The sequence below is a fragment of the Falco naumanni genome, chromosome 3, assembly GCF_017639655.2.
Source record: "Falco naumanni isolate bFalNau1 chromosome 3, bFalNau1.pat, whole genome shotgun sequence".
NCBI lineage: Eukaryota > Metazoa > Chordata > Aves > Falconiformes > Falconidae > Falco > Falco naumanni.
Genome location: NC_054056.1, coordinates 28,984,692 through 29,004,443, shown reverse-complemented (window position 1 = coordinate 29,004,443; position 19,752 = coordinate 28,984,692). Strand labels below are relative to the sequence as shown.

The 19,752-nt window shown below is 40.6% G+C and overlaps 1 protein-coding gene across 6 annotated transcripts in view; it reads right to left on the bottom strand.

Moving 5' to 3' along the window:
• Window positions 1-5,909: 5,909 nt before the first annotated feature.
• ECI2 (enoyl-CoA delta isomerase 2) overlaps window positions 5,910-19,752 on the bottom strand; it is a 34,389-nt gene continuing 20,546 nt past the window's right edge. For all 6 annotated transcript variants that reach the window (XM_040586380.1, XM_040586382.1, XM_040586381.1 and 3 more), the window contains 7 exons: window positions 18,001-18,192; window positions 17,081-17,150; window positions 13,930-14,032; window positions 12,245-12,365; window positions 9,108-9,197; window positions 7,214-7,357; window positions 5,910-6,440 (listed from right to left, as the gene is read on the bottom strand). In XM_040586380.1, the coding sequence (XP_040442314.1) occupies window positions 6,285-6,440; window positions 7,214-7,357; window positions 9,108-9,197; window positions 12,245-12,365; window positions 13,930-14,032; window positions 17,081-17,150; window positions 18,001-18,192 (876 nt within the window). In that variant the 3' untranslated portion in view covers window positions 5,910-6,284. The remainder of the gene's footprint in view (window positions 6,441-7,213; window positions 7,358-9,107; window positions 9,198-12,244; window positions 12,366-13,929; window positions 14,033-17,080; window positions 17,151-18,000; window positions 18,193-19,752) is intronic.

Below are 19,752 nucleotides of genomic sequence, written 5' to 3'. Positions count from 1 at the left end.
GAAGTTAGCTTCTGCCTCTTGTTGCTTAGATACTTTTAAAAGTTTTAAAACATTACTCAAATCTAATAACTTTAAATGTCAAAAAGAAATAGAACAATATTTAGCAGTGCTGTGAGACAGCAAAAACATCCCTTCAAACAATGCAACTTGTCACAACTTACAGATTGTTTATCTTCTTTTAGGTATGCTGTTAGAAACGGCATGGAATTTCTGTTAAGTACTTTAATTTCTGAATTATTTTTATCTATGCAAATCTTTTACAGTTTTTAAAACTAACCTTCATATCCATAGGTAAAGATTTCCTTGTTTCATATCTGTGAGATTAGTTATACTACTTTTATCTAAAATGCCAGGTAAAAAATGCATCTGCAATAGATGTTTTACCAGCTGAAAATTATGAAACCCTACACACCACAAAAGGTTGATTAAGGTGAACATATACTATTGTGAAGGATACAAACTGGAGATACCATCATGTTTTTTACAGATACATTTAGGGAAAATGAGGTAAGTGAATTATTCAAGCTTCAGGTTGAAGTTTTCAATCTGCATAAGTATTTCCTATGCATTAGAACATGTGGTGTATAAGAAATGTTGTTTGTAATCAAAACTACTGAAGTGGCTCTTACAGTTCTAGGGTCTTAATTAAAGTGGAAGAGAAAGCCTAGTACCAATAAAAGAAAAATAGCCAAACAAAAATCTCCTTCTCTGCTGTACACTACTCCTTTAATAATGAAAACAAACATCAGAGTATACAGAGAATCTACTGAAGAAATTATGCTAATAATAGAGTTAATGAATTGTATACTTAGATATCTACAAGCATCCTTAGGGTGTAACTATGGTACAAAATATATCTTCTAGAAGACAAAAGGCTTTTACTTGAAAATACTGTTAGTTACCTCCCAGGTGCCCTTCCTTAACTTTAATGAAAATAAATCTACATTAGTTAATAAAAGCCCTTTGAGTGCTTCAATTAGAACTATATAAGCTGATAATTACCTGTTGAGATCTAATTCCGCAGAGTGCTAACATGTCTTTGCATGCATTGCTCTCACCTGTTCAGCCTGGCTGGCTGGTTATGACATTAACTACTCAATTTAAATTGATATAATTATTAAAACATTATTTCACCTGCTCACAGCAATATTGCCTTCATTATGTGTCTTCTTCCAGGCATGAAACACTCTTTGCTGATATTTTGAGTTAGCTAAAGTAAGGAAAACAGTTTTCTTTTGCTATCAGAAACATGTTTCAGAATGAGCACAAGGAATATGAAATAAAACAGGATACTTAATTTATTTGACCAACAAAGTCCACTTCTGTTGCGCTACACATATTTTCAGATGACCTCAAATCTAGCAATAGGTCTGCTGGAATTCTGCAAGAGTCCTGCAAAAAGAACAAACCAATTTGGGATATAGTGCATGCGAAAACACTTCTCAGCAATTATCACTTACTTTTTTTCTTTGGTCTTTTTCTAGAAAATTTCTGTTATCTGTGTATCTGTTAGCTCCAGTGAGCTGAATCTGGCTTTCAACAACATACCCCAAAATGTTGAATCTGCGTTTCAACAAACAGGGGATTTTATGTGGGGAGAAATAACTTCTATAAAACCAACTACCATAGCTGGAGAAAAGAGGTGTGCTTTTGAGGATACATGAAGAAAGAACTAAGTGCCAGAAAAATTTCCAACTTTTTACGCTACACTAACCACTCTAACGAAGGATATCTTCCTACAAACTTTTTGTTCGCATTCTTAGCACGCTATGTCTCTAACATAATACAGGTGCATATAAAATTGGCATTCATGAAAATGGTGATGTTTGCAAGTCTCAGTAAAAGAATATCCCCACCTGGAGTGCAGAGCTCAGGGCACCCCTGGGACAGCAGGAAGGTTCACGTAGGAACAAACACTGTGCTGGGACTCCTCTGCAGCAGCACTATGACCAACCATCTGCATGCAGCTTGGCACTCCTTCGAATGACACTTCTCACCTGTACCACTTGTGACAGACTAATAGACACGAGGTCCGCAGCAGCATCCCACCAGCTCTCAACCTGACCTCTGGGAAGTGATGAGAGAAGGCCTGAGGGAGTCAGGAATGGAAAAAAACCAACCCTTTGGTCTAGACTGCAGCTACTCCCTGACAAGCCACTATTGAATTTTCAGCTGTACAGATTTGTATTTTAGTCCCAAAGTTTTGGAAGAGAGAAATCTTAGCTTTTTTGCTGCAGCCCTCTGCAAACCCCAAACTGGTTGCCTTGCAAAGTTCTGCAGTCTGCTGCCAGTTCTGTTAGTTGTCGTCCTGTGCTGTGTAACCTTCTTGGTGAGAAGCTGCTGAACTGCTGACAGGTGTGTTCCACTGCAACTAATTAATTAAAGCAATATCACACTAAACACTCTATACAAACTGCTTTCAGCTCTACACATCTTGATTATATTGAATGGAGAAGTGCTTAATAATTCATAGAAGGATTTGGTTATGGGGTCTGTGTCCCCCCCCCAGGTTTTAGACGTTGCATCCTAGATCTATTCCACCTACTTAGAGCTAAAAAGTATTGATATTACATTTCACCTATTACAGGCAACACAGAGTGTTTTAAAGTTTGCTCGCTTGCAAACCAAAGAGGAAAATTAATCCTTCAAGGAAATGTGGCAAATGGAAATATTTTGTTTAGTTTCTACAAGGTTATACAACATGCATAGCTGTCTGTCCGTAGGTATCTAGGAAAGTCTATAGATGCAGGAAACATTTTAAAAATAACCAGAGTTTAGAGTTTTTCATCATAAATTCTAACTTGTTTGAAAAACATAAAATTCTATGTTTAAATCTGAGATACATTGCCCTCATGGAAGTGATCACATTCATCTGGAACAAGCACTTTAACACAGCAGCATTGTTACGGGGTATATATAACTGAACTGTAAATTCAAAGTTAGAAACACTAAAGCCAGCATCATGATACAGCCTGAAAATAGGTTTTTTCACAATGCCCTTATATGCAGAGTTTTGTGGTTTTGATAAACTTTGGATTTCTAATTGCTGGTCTCAAATATGTTTTTAGACAAACAGGTGTTGTACTAGCAGTAACTTTAATGAATATAATCAATGAATGTTGCAGATCTGATAACCAGTGTAAGCTCAGAACACCTTGTTTTCTGAAACTCGGTGCAGACACCTTGCCATTTGTATTTCTGTGCAACCTATTTGATTACTTACCTGTGATTCTATGCAAACACAAAGACAGATCATTAAACACATGTATAATTGTGTCAAGCGTGACCTGAATTCTATTGTACATTGCACACCTGTGTTAGCAAGATAGACACCACCCAACAGTGATACCTTGAAGGGGAACTTAAGAAACTTTCAAGAACGTTTGATGTAATTTTCACAATCCATAAACAACTGCATTTCAGAAGAAAGTATCTAAAGTTACTAGTTTGTGGTATAGAGTAAGTAGAAGTTGTTTGAAGAGATTCATCAGACTTGTTTTGTTGTTCTTAATACTGGGCACCTCTAAAATGTGTATAAATTACTAAAGATTCTGCTAATGAGAAACAAACATTTTGTGAATAAAGAAATTATGAAGTGACCTTCATAAGTGATCTGAGAGAATGATTTAACTTTTGAAGAAGTTAACTAAAAACCCATGAGTTCCATTCCCTAGAAGCAACGTTGATTTATTGTCATTATTCATGGAGAGTCAGAACAGGAAGAAATATTTCCACAGATCTAATTCATTACAAAACCAGTCATGGTTCATCTCCCATTGCTGTATGCTGGGATACTGATCAAGGAAACCCTGTTTCTGCTATTTCATCCAGCAACAGGTTATCCATGGCTGCATTTTTCCTTGAGGAAAGCAAACACATCTCACACGTGCACAAAAAATACACTTGTTGACAGAGCTCATGCACTACTAAATCTACTAAACATTGTCACTGATAAAGAGTTTTCAAAAGACCGAACAACCGTTTAACCTGGCTACGCCAACAACGGCCACCACCATCACAGTGTCATGAAAACCCCACAGAAAGTGTTTCAGGCTCAGGTGAGCAATGTGGCAGAGGGGAAAAAAAGCGTATGAGCCACAAGAACCTCGGAAGGACAAAGCCATGTTTCACTCTCCGGTCCCGGAGGCACATGCCCTGCACTGCCCCAAGCCCCGGGGCTGCCCCAGGCCTGGCCCAAGCGCTTGGCCTCCTCCGCGCCCCGCACAGCTGCCACCATTTTGCAGCCAGCACGGAGCTTCACGCCTTGGGGTGCCCCGGCAATGCCTCCCTGGAGCCAGCGCGGCCCCGCCGGGCAGCCCACTGCCTCCACGTGCTCCTTGCCCATCCACGGCGGGGGGCGGCTGGGTGGGATGGCAGAGGCCGTTGCCTCGTGGGGCGGTGGCACCATGGTGGCCCTGAGCCCCTCCAGCAGCACTCGCTGCCCACCTGGGTCTCTGCCTCAGCCTCTCTCGTTGCCTCTCCTGCGGCCACCCCCTGGGCCTCAGCCACCCCTTGGTCTCACCACTGCACCAGCCCCGCAGTGCTGCCTGTGTCACCCCACAGAGATGGCCCCAGGCCCCAAGGCCCGCAGTGGGAGGGAGGGAGGCTATGTCCCCTCCCTGGGTGCTGGGGGGGAACGTCCCCCGCTGTTTCTGCCAAGGGAAGCTGGAAGCATGCCCTCCCCAGAGCTTTTCCATGTTATTTTATGGTAGCAGGGAATTATTTTGGTTTCCTGCTTTTTCCCGTCAGCTGGTCTCAGGCCTCCCTGGCAGATTTACCCTCTCCTCCTCCCCTGCCCCCTCCCCCGCTTCTCTCCCCCGTGCTGCTGCTGCCGCCATCCCGTACAACGGCGAACTTGGTTTTGTTGGCAATCCTGTGTGGCAGCATCACCCTTCACACAGGGTTAAGGAAGACCCTAAACAGGTTTAATACTTGTTCGCATCAAATTTAACCGCTGTAGCATAGCTCAGTGACACATATCCATGCTTCTTGTTTTCCTCCTTCTCTGATCACATTTCTCTTTTTCTTTCTCAGTAGTTAAATCCCAGTGGCCAGGTGCAGCGGAGGGAAAGTCTGGATTTTAAGTCCTGCTTACCCTGCGAGGCAGCAGTGCCACTGCCCAGCAGTCATGCTGCACGTCCACACAACTTTCCAGCAGCAAGACCGCAAGCCACCGCCAAGGCACACCAGACCTGAAGCCATCCACTTCTGGCAGCTGGCTGCTGTGCTCCGGCAGCTCCCACCCGTGTGCTTCGCCCCGGTGCTCTGGCACTCGCACCCAGACAAGAAACTGGCACCCACCTCTGCTACGCCTGTGCCAGCCTCCCTCTGCATTGCCCACCGGCACCCGCTGCACCCCTGCTATGACATGCAGTGCCAGGGCCTTTGCTGTTTCTCACTGTCAATGCTCTTGAGATTAGTCTAAAGCACTGAAATTAACAATTATTTATTTTCTTTACAACATTGAGCACCTTGTCATTGACAGGCTTTTCTTGACAAGTAGCTTTTGCTTCTCCGTGATCTCCTTTCACTGGCACGAGGTAAATGCCTACCTACCTCCAGCAGCCTGACCCTGCCCTCTGTAGTGGCTGGTACACACGCTCTACCCAAAGACAGACACAAACAGTGAAGAATTTTTCTGTTAAAAATAATTTGTTAATTTAGCTCCAAAATGGCTAAAAAGGTCATACTACTATAATGGGGTTTTTCACATAAAAAGTGCAATACAAGCAATTCATGGAAACATATATTTAAGATTAGAATCATAAAGCTCAAAACAAACATCTCTGAGAATCTTCCGGTTAGTCAAGTGAGTATTTTATGTAAGACTATTGTGTTAACACACCTCCAGGAACTACTTCCCCTCTCACTAAGGATGTTTAACAGAAGGAGCAAGAATCAGCACAACAGTCATTAAATACCTCTATTTATTTTTTCATTAGTACAGTATTTCTTTCCCCACAGATTAATAAAAAGAATCATAAGATATTTATTGGAGTACTATTGAACCCGTTGCTTCTTTTGGGAGACAATCTGCTTTAGTATTATTCAGAAACACCACTGCTGTTTACAGAATAATGAAACTTCTTTCCCCAACCTAATATCCGTAATGGATCCAAGGCACATAATATTGTATTAATTTTATGAACCAGTTTTAACTCAGTACTCAGGACAAAAATATACCACATCAAAAGGTATAAGAACTATTATTTCAAGAGAAAGTTTATTAGCAATAAGAGTAGGTTAAGCTGTTGCCAGAAGGTGAATTATTCTACTGGTGAAGATTAGAGTTTTGATTTCTTCTGAAAGAAGCTGACAATAGCATTTACACATTCATCAGATAACCACCTCTCCTTCAGGACTTCACACTCCTTACTATTCACTGCATGGAGTTTCTCCTTTTCCACACTTCGTAAGAGTTGCTTTGACACTGCCAAGGACTGGAGGAGAAAGAGGAACATTAGTAAGTTATGTCTTCTATACCTTGATTTAATGTTTCAGAAAACAGCACAATAAACACATTGGAATTCTAACAGTTGTATTACCATTTTAGCTTTTAGTCAACTTTTTTGGTGGAAGTAATTAATTACTGACTGCTAATAAGGTGGAGGAGGTTCATGGGAAGCAAAACAGCAGTCCACTAAGTGCTCATAATCAAAGTAGATAGATGTAAGAAGCAAAACCTGTTCAACTGTTTGCAGTGCCAAATGCAACCTCCATTATCAGCAGTTGGCACAAGTGTCTCCTCTTGTCTAATGGAACATAACACCATCGTGACTCAAGCAGTTTTGCAAAACCTAAACTAGTGAGCAGGATGACTGAATTCAGCAAAAAGTAAAGCCACCCAGCGTCATCTTGCACTCCCACAGTGCATACAGTACAATTAATACTGTAGAAACAGTGGTAAGGCTCTTCAACCTAAACTACTGCCAAAACAAAAGTCTAAGAGACGGCATCCAAGGCACGCACACGGAGACTGCAGGTGGATTAGTTAGTTTTTAAGGCTTTTTGGCCTTTGAGTCTCTGCACTGTCTCAGATTCAGCCAAAGCAGAAGAGATGTATCCGTTTCCCAGCAGCAGGGGGACAGATCTGTGCTTGAAGGAAAATACATTGAGCCTTGTTATTTCAATTAAGAACCAAATATCAGGATACCTTTGGCAGGACTGGGAATGCTACAGACTTACAAGGTGAAGAAAAATTTAAAATACTGACATTTTTAGGAAGGCTTGCATAAGCTTCTAGTTTTGCCCAAACTTCCTTCTGAAAAGTGCTGTCGGGGAAGACTTCAGTCACAAGTCCCTGGGCACAGGCTTCTGCTGCAGTCAGCTTTTTATTGAAAAGCAAAATCTCATTTGCCTATATAAAGGAAAGCAGGAAGTGTGATTCAACAAGACAAGAATTGAGTAATCTGACAGGAAACGTACAAGCTTCCAAATCACATTTATTTTACTCTCTTGCTCATTAATGTCTGCCCTCTGAAGGGATCTCCAGATACTGCCTAGTTCAAACCACCTGCTCAAGCAGGGTCAGCTGGAGCAGGCTGCCCAGGACTCTGTCCTGCCGGGTTTTGAGTATCTCCAAGGATAAGACACTTCTCCAAGAACGAAGACTTCACAGCATCTCTCCACAATTTGTTCCTGTGTTTCACCACCCTCGCTATAAAATTAATTTTTTACCTGCAGATGGAATTTTCTGTGTTTTAATGTGTACCCCTTTCCTCTTGTCCTGTCACAGGGCACCGCTAACAAGAATCTGTCTCAATCTTCTTTACACCCTCCCATCCCATCAAGTATTTAAAAACATTGATAAGATTCCCCCAAGTCATCTCTGCTCCAGGAGAAACAGTCCAGGCTCTTTCTATCTCTCCTCACATATCTAATATGCTCTTGTGCCTTAATCATCTTTGTGGCTCTTTGCTGGGCCTGCTCTGGCATGTCCGTCTCTCTCGTAGCCAGAGCCCAGACCCAAACACGGCACACTAGCTGTGGTCTCACCAGTGTCAACTGGAGGGGAAGAAACACCTCCCTCAACCTGCTGTCAACGCTCGATCTAACGCAACCGAGGATACCACCAGCCTTCTTTGCTGCAGGGTGGTGTTGCTGGCTCACGGGCAACTTGTCCACCAGGATACACCAGTCCTTCTCTGCAAAGCTGTTTTCCAGCCAGTAAGACCCCACATACACTGGTGTGTGGGATTATTTCTTCTGAGGTACAGGACCCTGCCTTTTCTTTTGCTGAGATTCCCCAATACCCCAGCCTGTCCAGGTCCCTACGGCAACGCATCTGGTGTATCAGCAGTTCCTCTCAGTTTTGTATCATCTGCTGAGGGTGTACTCAGTCCCATCATCTGGGTCATAATGAAGAAGTTAAATAAGAATTAGACCCAGTATCAACCCCTGGGCTACACTACCAGTGACTGGTCTCCAGCTCCTATTGTTCACCCAGAGTCTACATGTCTTTCTGAGCAGAGCTCAAAGGTTCACCTGACATTACCTCATCATAAATTTGTTTGTTCACTTCCTGCAGTGACTCCAAGATTTCTAGAACACGCACTGGTAGGCTGTATCTCACTGAACAGACTGTCCTTGATACCTGGATGTTTATAAGGCAGTTCTCTATTCCATACAGATTTAAACCCTGCTCAACAAAAATACATTATATAATGCAGGCAATGATACCAGATAAGCACTTGAAGCTATCCAGATTTTTTCTGTGGGATATCAAAAGAAGCCTGATAACGGCAGCCTACCAAGACATTTCTTGTGAATGCTCTTATTTTCTGTTCTTTTAAAGCCTTCTTTACACGATACCCTCCCGTTGCTGGAGGAAAGATATAACCTTTCACCATATGGAAATTGTCTTGAGAAGGTGGAGGAAGCCATGAGAAAAAAAACTTCCTGCATCAGTATCACAGTATAGCTTCAAAAGTGGTGACTACTCTGTGATGGTGCCTGTGCTGGTTCTGTCATTACATTTCTTGATCTTTGGTTCAAAAGACATAAACAGGAGCTCTCCCTGAGGACCTCTTGCTGTGACTCCACTTACAGTTGCAGGATACCAACACACAAAGGTGAGATAATTCCACATACAGTGCAGACATTCTTACCTTGGCTGAGCCCATGATTTTTGGAAACAGGTAAGAGGAACATCCTTCTGGGCTCTGTCCCAGTTGACTAAATGGGCTGTGAAATGTAGCCTGGAAAAAAAAAAAAAACAGAACAACAAAACAAAGCAAAACTCACAACAGAGCACAGGACTAAATTATTAGGATTTAATTTTCATTTCAAAGCTTCTACTGTGAAAGAGTTCACCAGAAATACATCTGAACTGTTGCCATAATAGGCTTTAACCATCACCCAGTAAACATTGCTTCAACCTCTTAATGCACCCAAGAGCTGACTTTGTATAATTCAATTCCCTTATTGTAACAAGCCCATTGATGAAGTTGCCTTATCTGAAAACAATGCTTAAAAGAAACTAATTTGCATGCGCAGAATCTTTACAGAAGAGATGTTCATACACATCTGCCCTAGAAGTTATTAAATACATAGCCCAAAGCACTTAAGAGGTAAAGAATATTTTGCTTTCTGAAGGCACACTAAGTTTATTCTACTCCTGAAAAAAATCAAGTCACTGAATCTTTCCTCAGATTTTATGCAAATATAAAAAGAACCTGTGGCAAAAATGGCTCATGAGATCATACAAAACAATACCCTAACTACAAGTTAGAACTCAGCTACAGAATTTTATGTTTGACAGCTCACATCAACTTTGAGCAAGGAAGATAAAATGCTTGCTTTTATTTCCATTGAAAAATATGAACTGATACACAGAGTAAAAAAGTTGTCAGTGAACCTTTCACTGGAACAGAAGGTAATCATCTATTACTGTACTACAGATGACCATACAGTAAGACAGATCAACAGACTTCCTAACAAGGAAGTGACATATAATTGTAAGAAAAGATTCAACATCTGCCAAGACACAGGCTAGTATTGGTCATGCTTAAGCAAGGGGAGATTAACTATACCAGGGGTATGAACTAGTGCCTCATGAACTGGAGCAAAATCCAGTGCAAAAGGCCATGTTAACTGACTGCCCAAAACGCTGATCTGTTGTCAGACTGGGCTGTGCAGCATCCCATAAATGTGGTTGGTAATGATCTGCTCTGGAAATACCTGGCAGAGAATAAAACCAGATCTTGGACATAGCAAAGCTGGCCACTTCTAGGCTAGGCAGTCAATACCTAAGGCACTCCAATCAAACTACTGAAGAACTGTGAAATTAAGTAGTAATTTGGATGAGAATGACCCTATTGTATGGGAATTCACAATCCTGGAAAGAACAAAGAACAATCACCTTTGAGAAGGCTTCAATAAACTTGAAGTTAATAGGAAAGTTTTCATGAAGCTTTCACTTGGGTTAGTCCAAGTTAGACACTACAGAAATCCTCAAAGAACTGTTACCAAGGGCACAAGCAAAAGCTTTCCCAGTGCAGGTAGGAAGGTACCAACAGGCTGGCTCAGCTATGTCATGAGCTCATCACTGGCTTTAAACACAAGTACACAGAAAGTGAAAACTACATCAGACAACTAAGTATGAAACCAATATAAGCATGCAGAGATAAAAAAAAAAAAAAAAAAGAAATACAAGGCAAAAATAAGATGCATTTACCAATGATTATGTATATCACTGGTAAAAGGAAGTTCAAGTTTGAATTCCAAACCATTCAAGGAAGAAGGATAATATTAACAGGACAAAACTTTTACCACTTATTTGGATTAAACTTCAATTTAATCTATACTACTTATGGCTGTAAGCAGGTATTATGCTGAGATGCAAGTGATTAGAATTCAAAATAGTCTTAACAAAATGAAGAGGTAGGAGTAAGATGATACTATTTAATATGGACACGTTAAAGTTTGGCAGGAATAACTGTATACAGCACACTATATATGATAGGAACCACCATTTAACTTGCAACTCTACATTAAAGGATCCAGGTGTTATAGCAGATCACAAGTATGCAAATCAAATAACACTGGGGGATGTCAAAACTGAAAAACTGCCTGCAGAATGTGGAGTAGTTCTTCTGCTTCACTTCACATCAGTAAGACGTGAGCTGGAGTGATGTGCCCAGTTTGCACAACTATGCTTAAAGAGACACAGAACAACTGGAGGGAGTCCAGAGGAATGTGACTGCAGGCCACATGAGGAAAAAACTGAATGAATTGCAGCTGTTTAGCTCAAAAAATGAAAATATTGAGAGAGTGGATGTAAACCTGAGATATATCTAACAGTCCAAGTACACTGATGGCTAAGCACACTTATGGCTATTGAAAGAGAAGATAAACATAGTCTGCTCTCTAAATTCAGGAACAAGAAACAGTTTACCCTGCAGCAAAAAAAAAGATCTGATGGGAGGGGAGGAAGAGGGAGAACCCAACAATTTTCTAGTAAAACAGAAATCTAGGGACTGCAATAGACTGAATAAATCATGCACACTATACAAGCGTATGTCAGGAGTGACACTGTCCTAGCTGATCCTGTAATGAAGCAAGCAGAAGGAGCTGGTCCCTGGTAGCTCCATTTTCCTAAGTCTCATGGTGACAAATATAAGTCAGCTGGAACTTTGAGAAAAAAATCCGACACAATGCTGAAGCAGGAGTCAAAGTACACTCAAAGACACTTCCGCAAGCAAAAGCTTGCCTAAAATTAATTAAGACCTTGGGTTAAGTTCCATATCTGTTAATAACCTTAACATAAAAAAATAACCCATATAATGGGATTCTGTGCTATGCCTTAATACAGCTTTTGGTTACATATTTGGCAAGTTACCTTAAAAGGAATCTTAAGTTGAACAAACCAAAGCTTTTCCAAAGTTACCTTGGAACACAGATTAGATAAAATGCCAGTTACTGCACTTCCATCCCATAATAATCTTTTGCTGCCCTTCACACCACGCACCTGAAAGGGGCTTGACAACTATCATCTCACATCAGCTACTCTTTACTGTACCTACTGATACAGTAAAGACTTTCAAAACTAGAGTCAGTAACTTGATAACAGCAGCAGGAACCACTGGCTGATGCATCCCTGTGCTGGTAATTTATAGATGTTCCTTGACATGATATAAAAAGCCTTTACACTTGTTCTTCCCTAGGTCGTATCACCTCAAAACAAGTATTTCCCATAAAAAGAGGCTTAAAGACTGCCTTGGGGTCAGCTATGTAATCTACTTACCCTGTCAGAAGCATAGACAATGTCACACAATCCAAGGACTGTCACACAGATTCCAATAGCTGGGCCATTTACCACTGCTATCAGTGGTTTAGGAAAGTCAATAAAATGACCCACAAACTCTCTAGAGAGAAGGAAAACCAGAATGTAAGACGCACACCTCAATCCTTTTCATCAAATATAAACAACTTTCAAAACATGTGATTAGGTACTCTAACAAAACCCATGAGCTAGATTAAATTCTGACAAAGAAAGTAAGAACTAGTTGAAATACCCGCATTTCCTTACCAACTAAGAACCAAACAGGTACATGTCAGCATAGCTTTCCTACTTCCTGCAATCAGGTTATAAAAATGCTTTCTTCTTCAGCTCCAGTTACTCAATACAGCTCACTAAGAACAGTCATTAGCCCTGTCTAGCCATCTGCCTATACATCCATCCCAACTCCACCCATGGGATATTCATTCCCTTCACAGATTCTGTTCTGCAGTGAAGCCCCAGCAGGCAGCAAAATTGTGATGCTACCACAACACAGAACTCCCTAGTGCTGTTCTGCATGGGCTTGAGAAATAGCATTTTGTTTCATTTAACAGCTACTTCTCCATCCAAGAAGTGCAAAACACATTCTCAAAATACAACGTTTTCAAAAGCAAATTCCACGTCTTTGGCATCTCTGCGTACCAGTTGTAATGAAGCACTGTGCTTGTGTAATAGTAACAGCACAGCAAATATAGTCTTCTCCCAAGAGCAAGACATAAAGTACACGCAAGACTATTGAACACTCTACAAAACACTGCAGGCTGGAATGCTTGCCACATACCACTGACTAACATCATCACAACAGATTCGGACTGCATCATTATCACTTTGTAGGGGCAACTGTGATCTACAGACAGCTTGCCTAAGTAAAAGCTGCAAAACTGAGTACTTGCAGTTGATCTTTAAAATATAAATCAAAATCATTGTCTGATTTTCTCTGTATTTTAGTTTTTCCATCAATTGCAGGTGCTTGAGGAAGCAATCCAACCTGCAAGCATCTCTCAGATGTAATCATCACATACAGAAATAAGACAAAAAAAATCAGCCTAAGTAGGGGAAAAAAGAAACACATCATTTGTCCCAAAACCCCCACATTTCAGCACCTGTGTCAGATGATGCCCTTGAGCTCCCTGACTTTAGAAAATAAATTAGGTAGATTCAGACTCAAAGATGGAACCAAGACCTCAGAACTCCTGGGCAATTTTGAACAAGTTCATTACACCTAGTCCTATTCAAAGAAGTCTGACAGGGGCAGCATTTTGGCATGTCCTGCTAGTGTAGACACTGTCAGACATCAAAAAACCCACAAACTTTTCATTGCAGTTAACAATCTATATAGTCAAAATCACATTTTTGTCATTATATCTGCAAGTACTTTGGGGACTCAAAAATAAAGTCTAGTCTTTAACATCACCGTACTTAAAAAGATTTCTAATATTCAACTCAATTCCTCATTTATTTCATACAATTAATACTACTTCTCCCACATGATCTTTGTGTTTATGCATATGGTGAGCCCTTAAACAGTCATCTAAATGAATGTATCATAGCATAACTAGGCCCCTGACATCATGTTTTCTAACAATGCCTGCAAACTCTATTTTACCCGTTACAGTAACTTATGCATATATGAAACCAAGATGTTCTACTTGAGTAATACTGCTCCATCTTTTGCCATCTTCTCCATTTCACTGGGCTGGATATTAGTAAAATTATTCAGATCATTTCCACTACTATAGTAGTCTCCATTTCCTGCAGAGAATACATATGAATAAATGCACCAATTATTTCTGAGTAGGTAAGAGAAGATAAACTTCCACTTACTACGTTTACAAAAGAATTTCATTCTAAGTGTCTAACATTACTAAGTAATTAGAGAGATTGTCTCAAAGTATACACACTACCTTAAAGGACATCTACAGTTTAAAAATAAGGCTTGACTGACAATTCGCTGAAAAACAACGGGTAAAAAGCCAAAGAATGCTAAATCTGAAAGACTGGGGGGCAATAGTTTTCTTTTTTTCTGTAACAGTGTCAGATGGAAAAACATTTATTTTATTTCTTTCCCTGCATACTTGCTCAAGTTTTTTTCCCCTGTTAATTCACAATCATTCACACAGTAAGACGTGAGAAACTTTTTAAACAAGAAAATGGAAATTTAAGTTTACGCATGTCCCTTCATCCCACTTCAAGCTGATGAAGGAATCAAAAGTAGACAGAATAGCCTATTTAATGTGTGGTAGAAGTTTCACATGTTTTATGACCAATTCAGGGAAAGTCACAGCATTCTAAGGATAAGACTGACAGCACTGCATTACTGCATTAAAATCATTGTACTGAAAGACAGATTCTTCAGTAAGAAGATAATCTGTTAGTGAAGGTATAAGTCAGTTTGAGGCATCACCAAAGAAGCAAGCTGTATTTAAAAGCTAGACTGCACAATTTAATTGCCTAAATCATCCTGTGTTCCGTGAGGACATTCACAGAATAGAATCTTTCACTGGTTAGCACATCTGTTACTTTACATTGCAGTGCTCTAACTACGTAAAATGGAACAGAAAGGTTTGTGCAGGGGTGTTTGCTATTTACTCCTAGCTATACACGTGCTAGTCTTTCCAGTTGTGTCAGCTACCCTTCTCATTTTGTAAGGGCTGATGTGCCTAGTCATTACTATTGAAAAGAAGTTCAGCATCCTGGGAATATATAGTGCTGGTAAAGACAACAGTAGAGAAGAATATCATAGAATGGTTTGGGTTGGAAGGGACCTCAAAGATCATCTAAACTCCCTGCCATGGGCAGGGACACCTTCCACTAGACCAGGTTGCCCAAAGCCCCATCCAGCCTGGCCTTGAACACTTCCAGAGATGGGCCATCCACAACTTTTCCAGGCAACCTGTTCCAGTGTCTTACCACCCTCACAATAAAGAATTTCTTCCTTATATCTAATCTAAATCTACCCTCTTTCATCTTAAAGCCATTCCCCCCCATCCTACCACTACGTGCCCTTGCAAAAAGTCCCTCTCCAGCTTTCTTGTAGGCCCCCTTGAGCCCATTTTTTTCCAGGCTGAACAACCCTCAACGCCAACTTCTCTCAGCCTGTCTTCATAGGAGGCTCCAGCCCTCTGATGATCTTTGTGGCCCTCCTCTGGACTTGTTCCAACAGGTCCACATCCTTCTTATGCTGGGGGCCCCAGAGGTGAACACAGTATTTTTGCTAGGTGGGGCCACATGAGAGCTGGGTAGAGGGTGAGAATCACCTCCCTGGGTCTGCTGCTCATGCTTCTTTTGATGCAGCCCAAGGTACAGTTGGCTTTCTGGGCTGTGAGTGCACATAGCTGCATCATGTTGAGCTTCTCATCAACCTACAACCCCAAGTTTTTCTCTTCAGGGCTGCATCCAATCCACTGTTCCACCCAGCCTGTATTTGTGCTTGGGATTGCCCTGACCCACATGCAGGACCTTGCACTTGGCCTCATTGAACTTCATGAGGTTTGCTGAGGCCCACCTCTCAAGCCTGTCAATGCCCCTCTGGATGGTGCTCCTTCCCTTCAGTGTGTCGACCACACCACACAGCTTGGTGTTGTCACTAGACTTGCTGAGTGTGTGCATGATCCCACTGTCCATGTTGCCGACAAAGATGCTGAACAGCACTGGTCCCAGCACAGACCACTAAGGGACACCACTTGTCACCAGTCTCTACTTGGACATTGAGCTGTTGACCACAACTCTTTTGAGTGTGACCACTCAGCCCAGTGCCTTATCCACTAAATGGTCCATCCACCAAACCCATGTCTCTCCAGTTTAGAGACAAGGATCTCATGCAGGACAGCATCAAAAGCTTTGCACAAGTCCAGGCAGATGACACCAGCCACTCTTTCCTTATCCACCAATGCTGAACCCCCTTGTAGAAGGCCACAAAATTTGTCAGGCATGATTTGCCCTTAGTGAAGCCATGTTGCCGATTATGTATGGAAATACCTCAGAAGTAACAAGTAAACAGGCTTAAGCCCAAATTCACCTTGCAACCACACTACCTAGCTTCCAGGCAAAGCTCAAGCTTTGGCCGATTTCCTAAACGCACACCTACTGCAGTGAGGATAGGCCAGACAGGCAGTGCCTGCACTCAGCCGGTTCGTCCCTCCCGCCTGCCCTTGCCACTGTGGTGTTCAGTCAGCAGACATCATCCAAATGACATGGCCTCAGAGCAGCTAGACTTCACAGGCAGCATGAGTTTAAGCTGCCCTTTCACACTGTTGCTGCAGTCATCCAGCTGCACACATCTGGCAACTAGGGCAAGCTACAGTTTGCCTGGCCAAATCTCTCCTACGGCAGCCACAGGAAAAACAAAGTATTTTTTTTTCCCCAATGATCATAGGTAAATATGCAATGTAAACTTTCTACTGGCCATGCTAGTACAGGATTTGAGGGCCTTGTTTTAGTATGTTCCAACACATCACAGAGGTAGAGAAAATTGACTAAACCCATAACAATGAACTTCAAAAGCAGTAATGAAGATACTCTGGAGCAGATGTATCAGCTACTCAAAAGTGATAAAGGAGTACTGACATCCATCTTCTCATCTCAGATGTTTTGATGCAACAGCAAGCTTGCTAAAGCATTTGAAACATCACCTTGAAAGAATTTTGCCCAAACACTGGAAAATCTTTGGTCTTTACTGGAAGAAAGTATTTCCTTACTTACTTGTTTTATATTATGCCAAAGTACAGTATCGACATAAACTATCTACCTGTATTTAGACTAAGATAGAATTGTGTAAGACAGGCACATGAAGCGTGGTACCAGTAATAACTGCTATGGTAGAATCATCTTTCCCAGCTTCTTCAAGCGCTTTGATAATTTCTCTGTACATCTGCGTTAAGAAGAAAATTAACAAAGTATAAATGTGATGCTGCAAAAGATAATAAAAAGGAGATTCACACTGACAACAAGGAACTTAAAAGGACCATAGTTAATCTGTCTTTCAAGTATGAAAAAAAAATCTGCATCCACAGAAAGTATTACATGTGAGGTATTTCTGACCATAAAGACACATGCTTGAAATACTCAAGACTTGCAAGGCAAATCTAAAAGGACAGAATAAGGTCCTTTGAAAAAACAAACATTAACTGGAAACAGCTAATTTTAAAACCTGAGAAGCAGTTTAATTGGGAAAAATAATATATTAAAGAATTAACAGAAGTGGGGTGAAGTCCCTGTTCTGGTACCTTTGCAGTTGTGAAACAGGATGATCACAGTGTTTCCATCCATGATGAAGGATGGACTTCATCATGAAGACAACTATGGGAACTGGAAGACTATCAAGACATACACACAACAGTGCTGAGCCAAAGTAGGCTGCACACTTGCTTTGTTATACATAAGACTACAGTCAAATCTTGTATCCACAAAAAAGGCTAGCATTCCCTGCAGTCTGCCATTTTAGTTTAGTGCATCCCATTATCCTATATTAAATTTGAAAAAACCAAGAGATACAGAAAATCCCAATCGGTAAAATTTTAGCTGAATAGTTTCATTTTGCACTGGATATTTATTCCTTAGGTTGTTATTGGAGTCAAGATACTAAGCTCTCATAGAATTCAGACCATTATGGTTTGGTCAGTTCTACCAAACCTGTAGTAACAATCTTTAAAAACTTAGTAGGTTACCCAGGAAAGAAAAAAAAAAATAAATCATTAATCCTCCCAAGTTAATTTTTTTACCTTATGGTTGATGGCATTCTTCCTATCAGGTCGATTAAACATTATCTTTGTGATATTGTTTTTAGTGGTAACTAATATTGTTTCATAACCATCATGTCCACTCTCTTCTGGAGAAGCATCTTTCTTCTGGCCAGCAGATTCTGCAGAGACCAGACTTGAGACTAGTTCAGTATATTTCTGTCTGGCATTATCCTGTAACAAAAGGGAAAAAAAAAAAAAAAGAAAAAAAAAGAAATCACAGAAGATTATCAAAGGCTGAAATGAAAATCAGCTTGTTATGCTATTCATAAAACAGTTACTGGGCAGGGGCTGTGCTTCAGGACAAAAGAAAAAAAAACCCTCAGTTAGGAAGCATTCTAATTAGGGTGAGAATAGAGATCTGCTGTATTTAAACATTGCAGATTATACTTAAAAGTCATCTGGAAAGCAGCAGCAATGGATCCACAATATAAAAGTGCTGCGATGATGACATTTATTTTGCTGAAGAGGTGCCCCCATCACTAAGATTACCAGAGACACTTTTGTCTTATTCCCAGCATTTACACGTTTCTATGGATCCTTTGTTTCTGCTTTCCAGTTTGGTATTTCTCCCACAAAATATTTTATTTTAGAACATGTGTTGCTGAAAATAAGCGTGCTGAAATGGGTGCACGGCATTTTAAAATTGCTTGAAGACACCAGCTTTCATATAGCACAAACATGACTTTTAAAAGCCTGAAGAATTTTATCTTCCTATTTCTATCATAAGCAGTGATTTAAAACAATTTTAAGTTCTTGGTTGTTACAACTTATTTTCTTGAAAGGATAATATACTTTGAACAATTCTATAATGCATAATCTGTAGCATGTGAAATTGCCTATTTCCTCTCCAGTATAACTTCAAGAGCAGATTCTTTCCCTTAAGTGTGTCTTGAAGCTGCAGAGCAATCTCAAAAAACAAACAAGACACCAAACCACAGCCCAAAAACCACAAAGCAGCACAAGAATATGTTATATTCATGAAATTATGCAAGCATGTTTTCTTTTAAAAGAAAAAAATGCAAAAAACCCCTCAAGTAGTATCTTTGACTGATCTCAAACTACTCCTGAAGGCAGGCCTAGCACAGCAGTGACACAGCTGGTTTGTAAAGCTGATGTTTCCTACATTTAACAAGAGCTGAAGAAACTGCAGTAGCTATATGTGATGTCAGACTTACTACAGTCTGCATGAAAAATGAATGCTTATGTATCTGCATCTTTAATTTTCCTGTTTGCTTCACTTGAAGTAAAGACTTCTCTCAAGGTTGTGAAAGGTATTGATGTCAAGATAGAGAGAAAGAATGAGGAGAGGCTCTCAATAAACCACTTTTTTTCTAGTCTTTTAGTCCGTGGCATAAAAGGCTGCCTTTAAAAGTTACTAATATGCTGGATTCACAGATTTGTTCTTTGTTGTAAGAACTGAGAAGCTCAATCCATCTTTCTTAAAGGGAACAGCAGAACAGAAGAGAATGTGGAACAGACTTTTTATTGGAAGTCACCACATACATTTCTTACACTGATACAAGCTGGTAGTAATAACGTAGAACTAGGCTTACACAGCACAAAAAAAATTTCCAAACACTGAGGCAGTGAAATGACTATAGAATACAATGCAAAGTATTTTGATGTCTGAAGCAGAGTTGCTCAACTAGTATGTAATATGTTTAGACACCAGCCATTCACTTACAGACCAGGCACTTCAAGGTAATCTACAAAGTATTAAGTGAAATTATA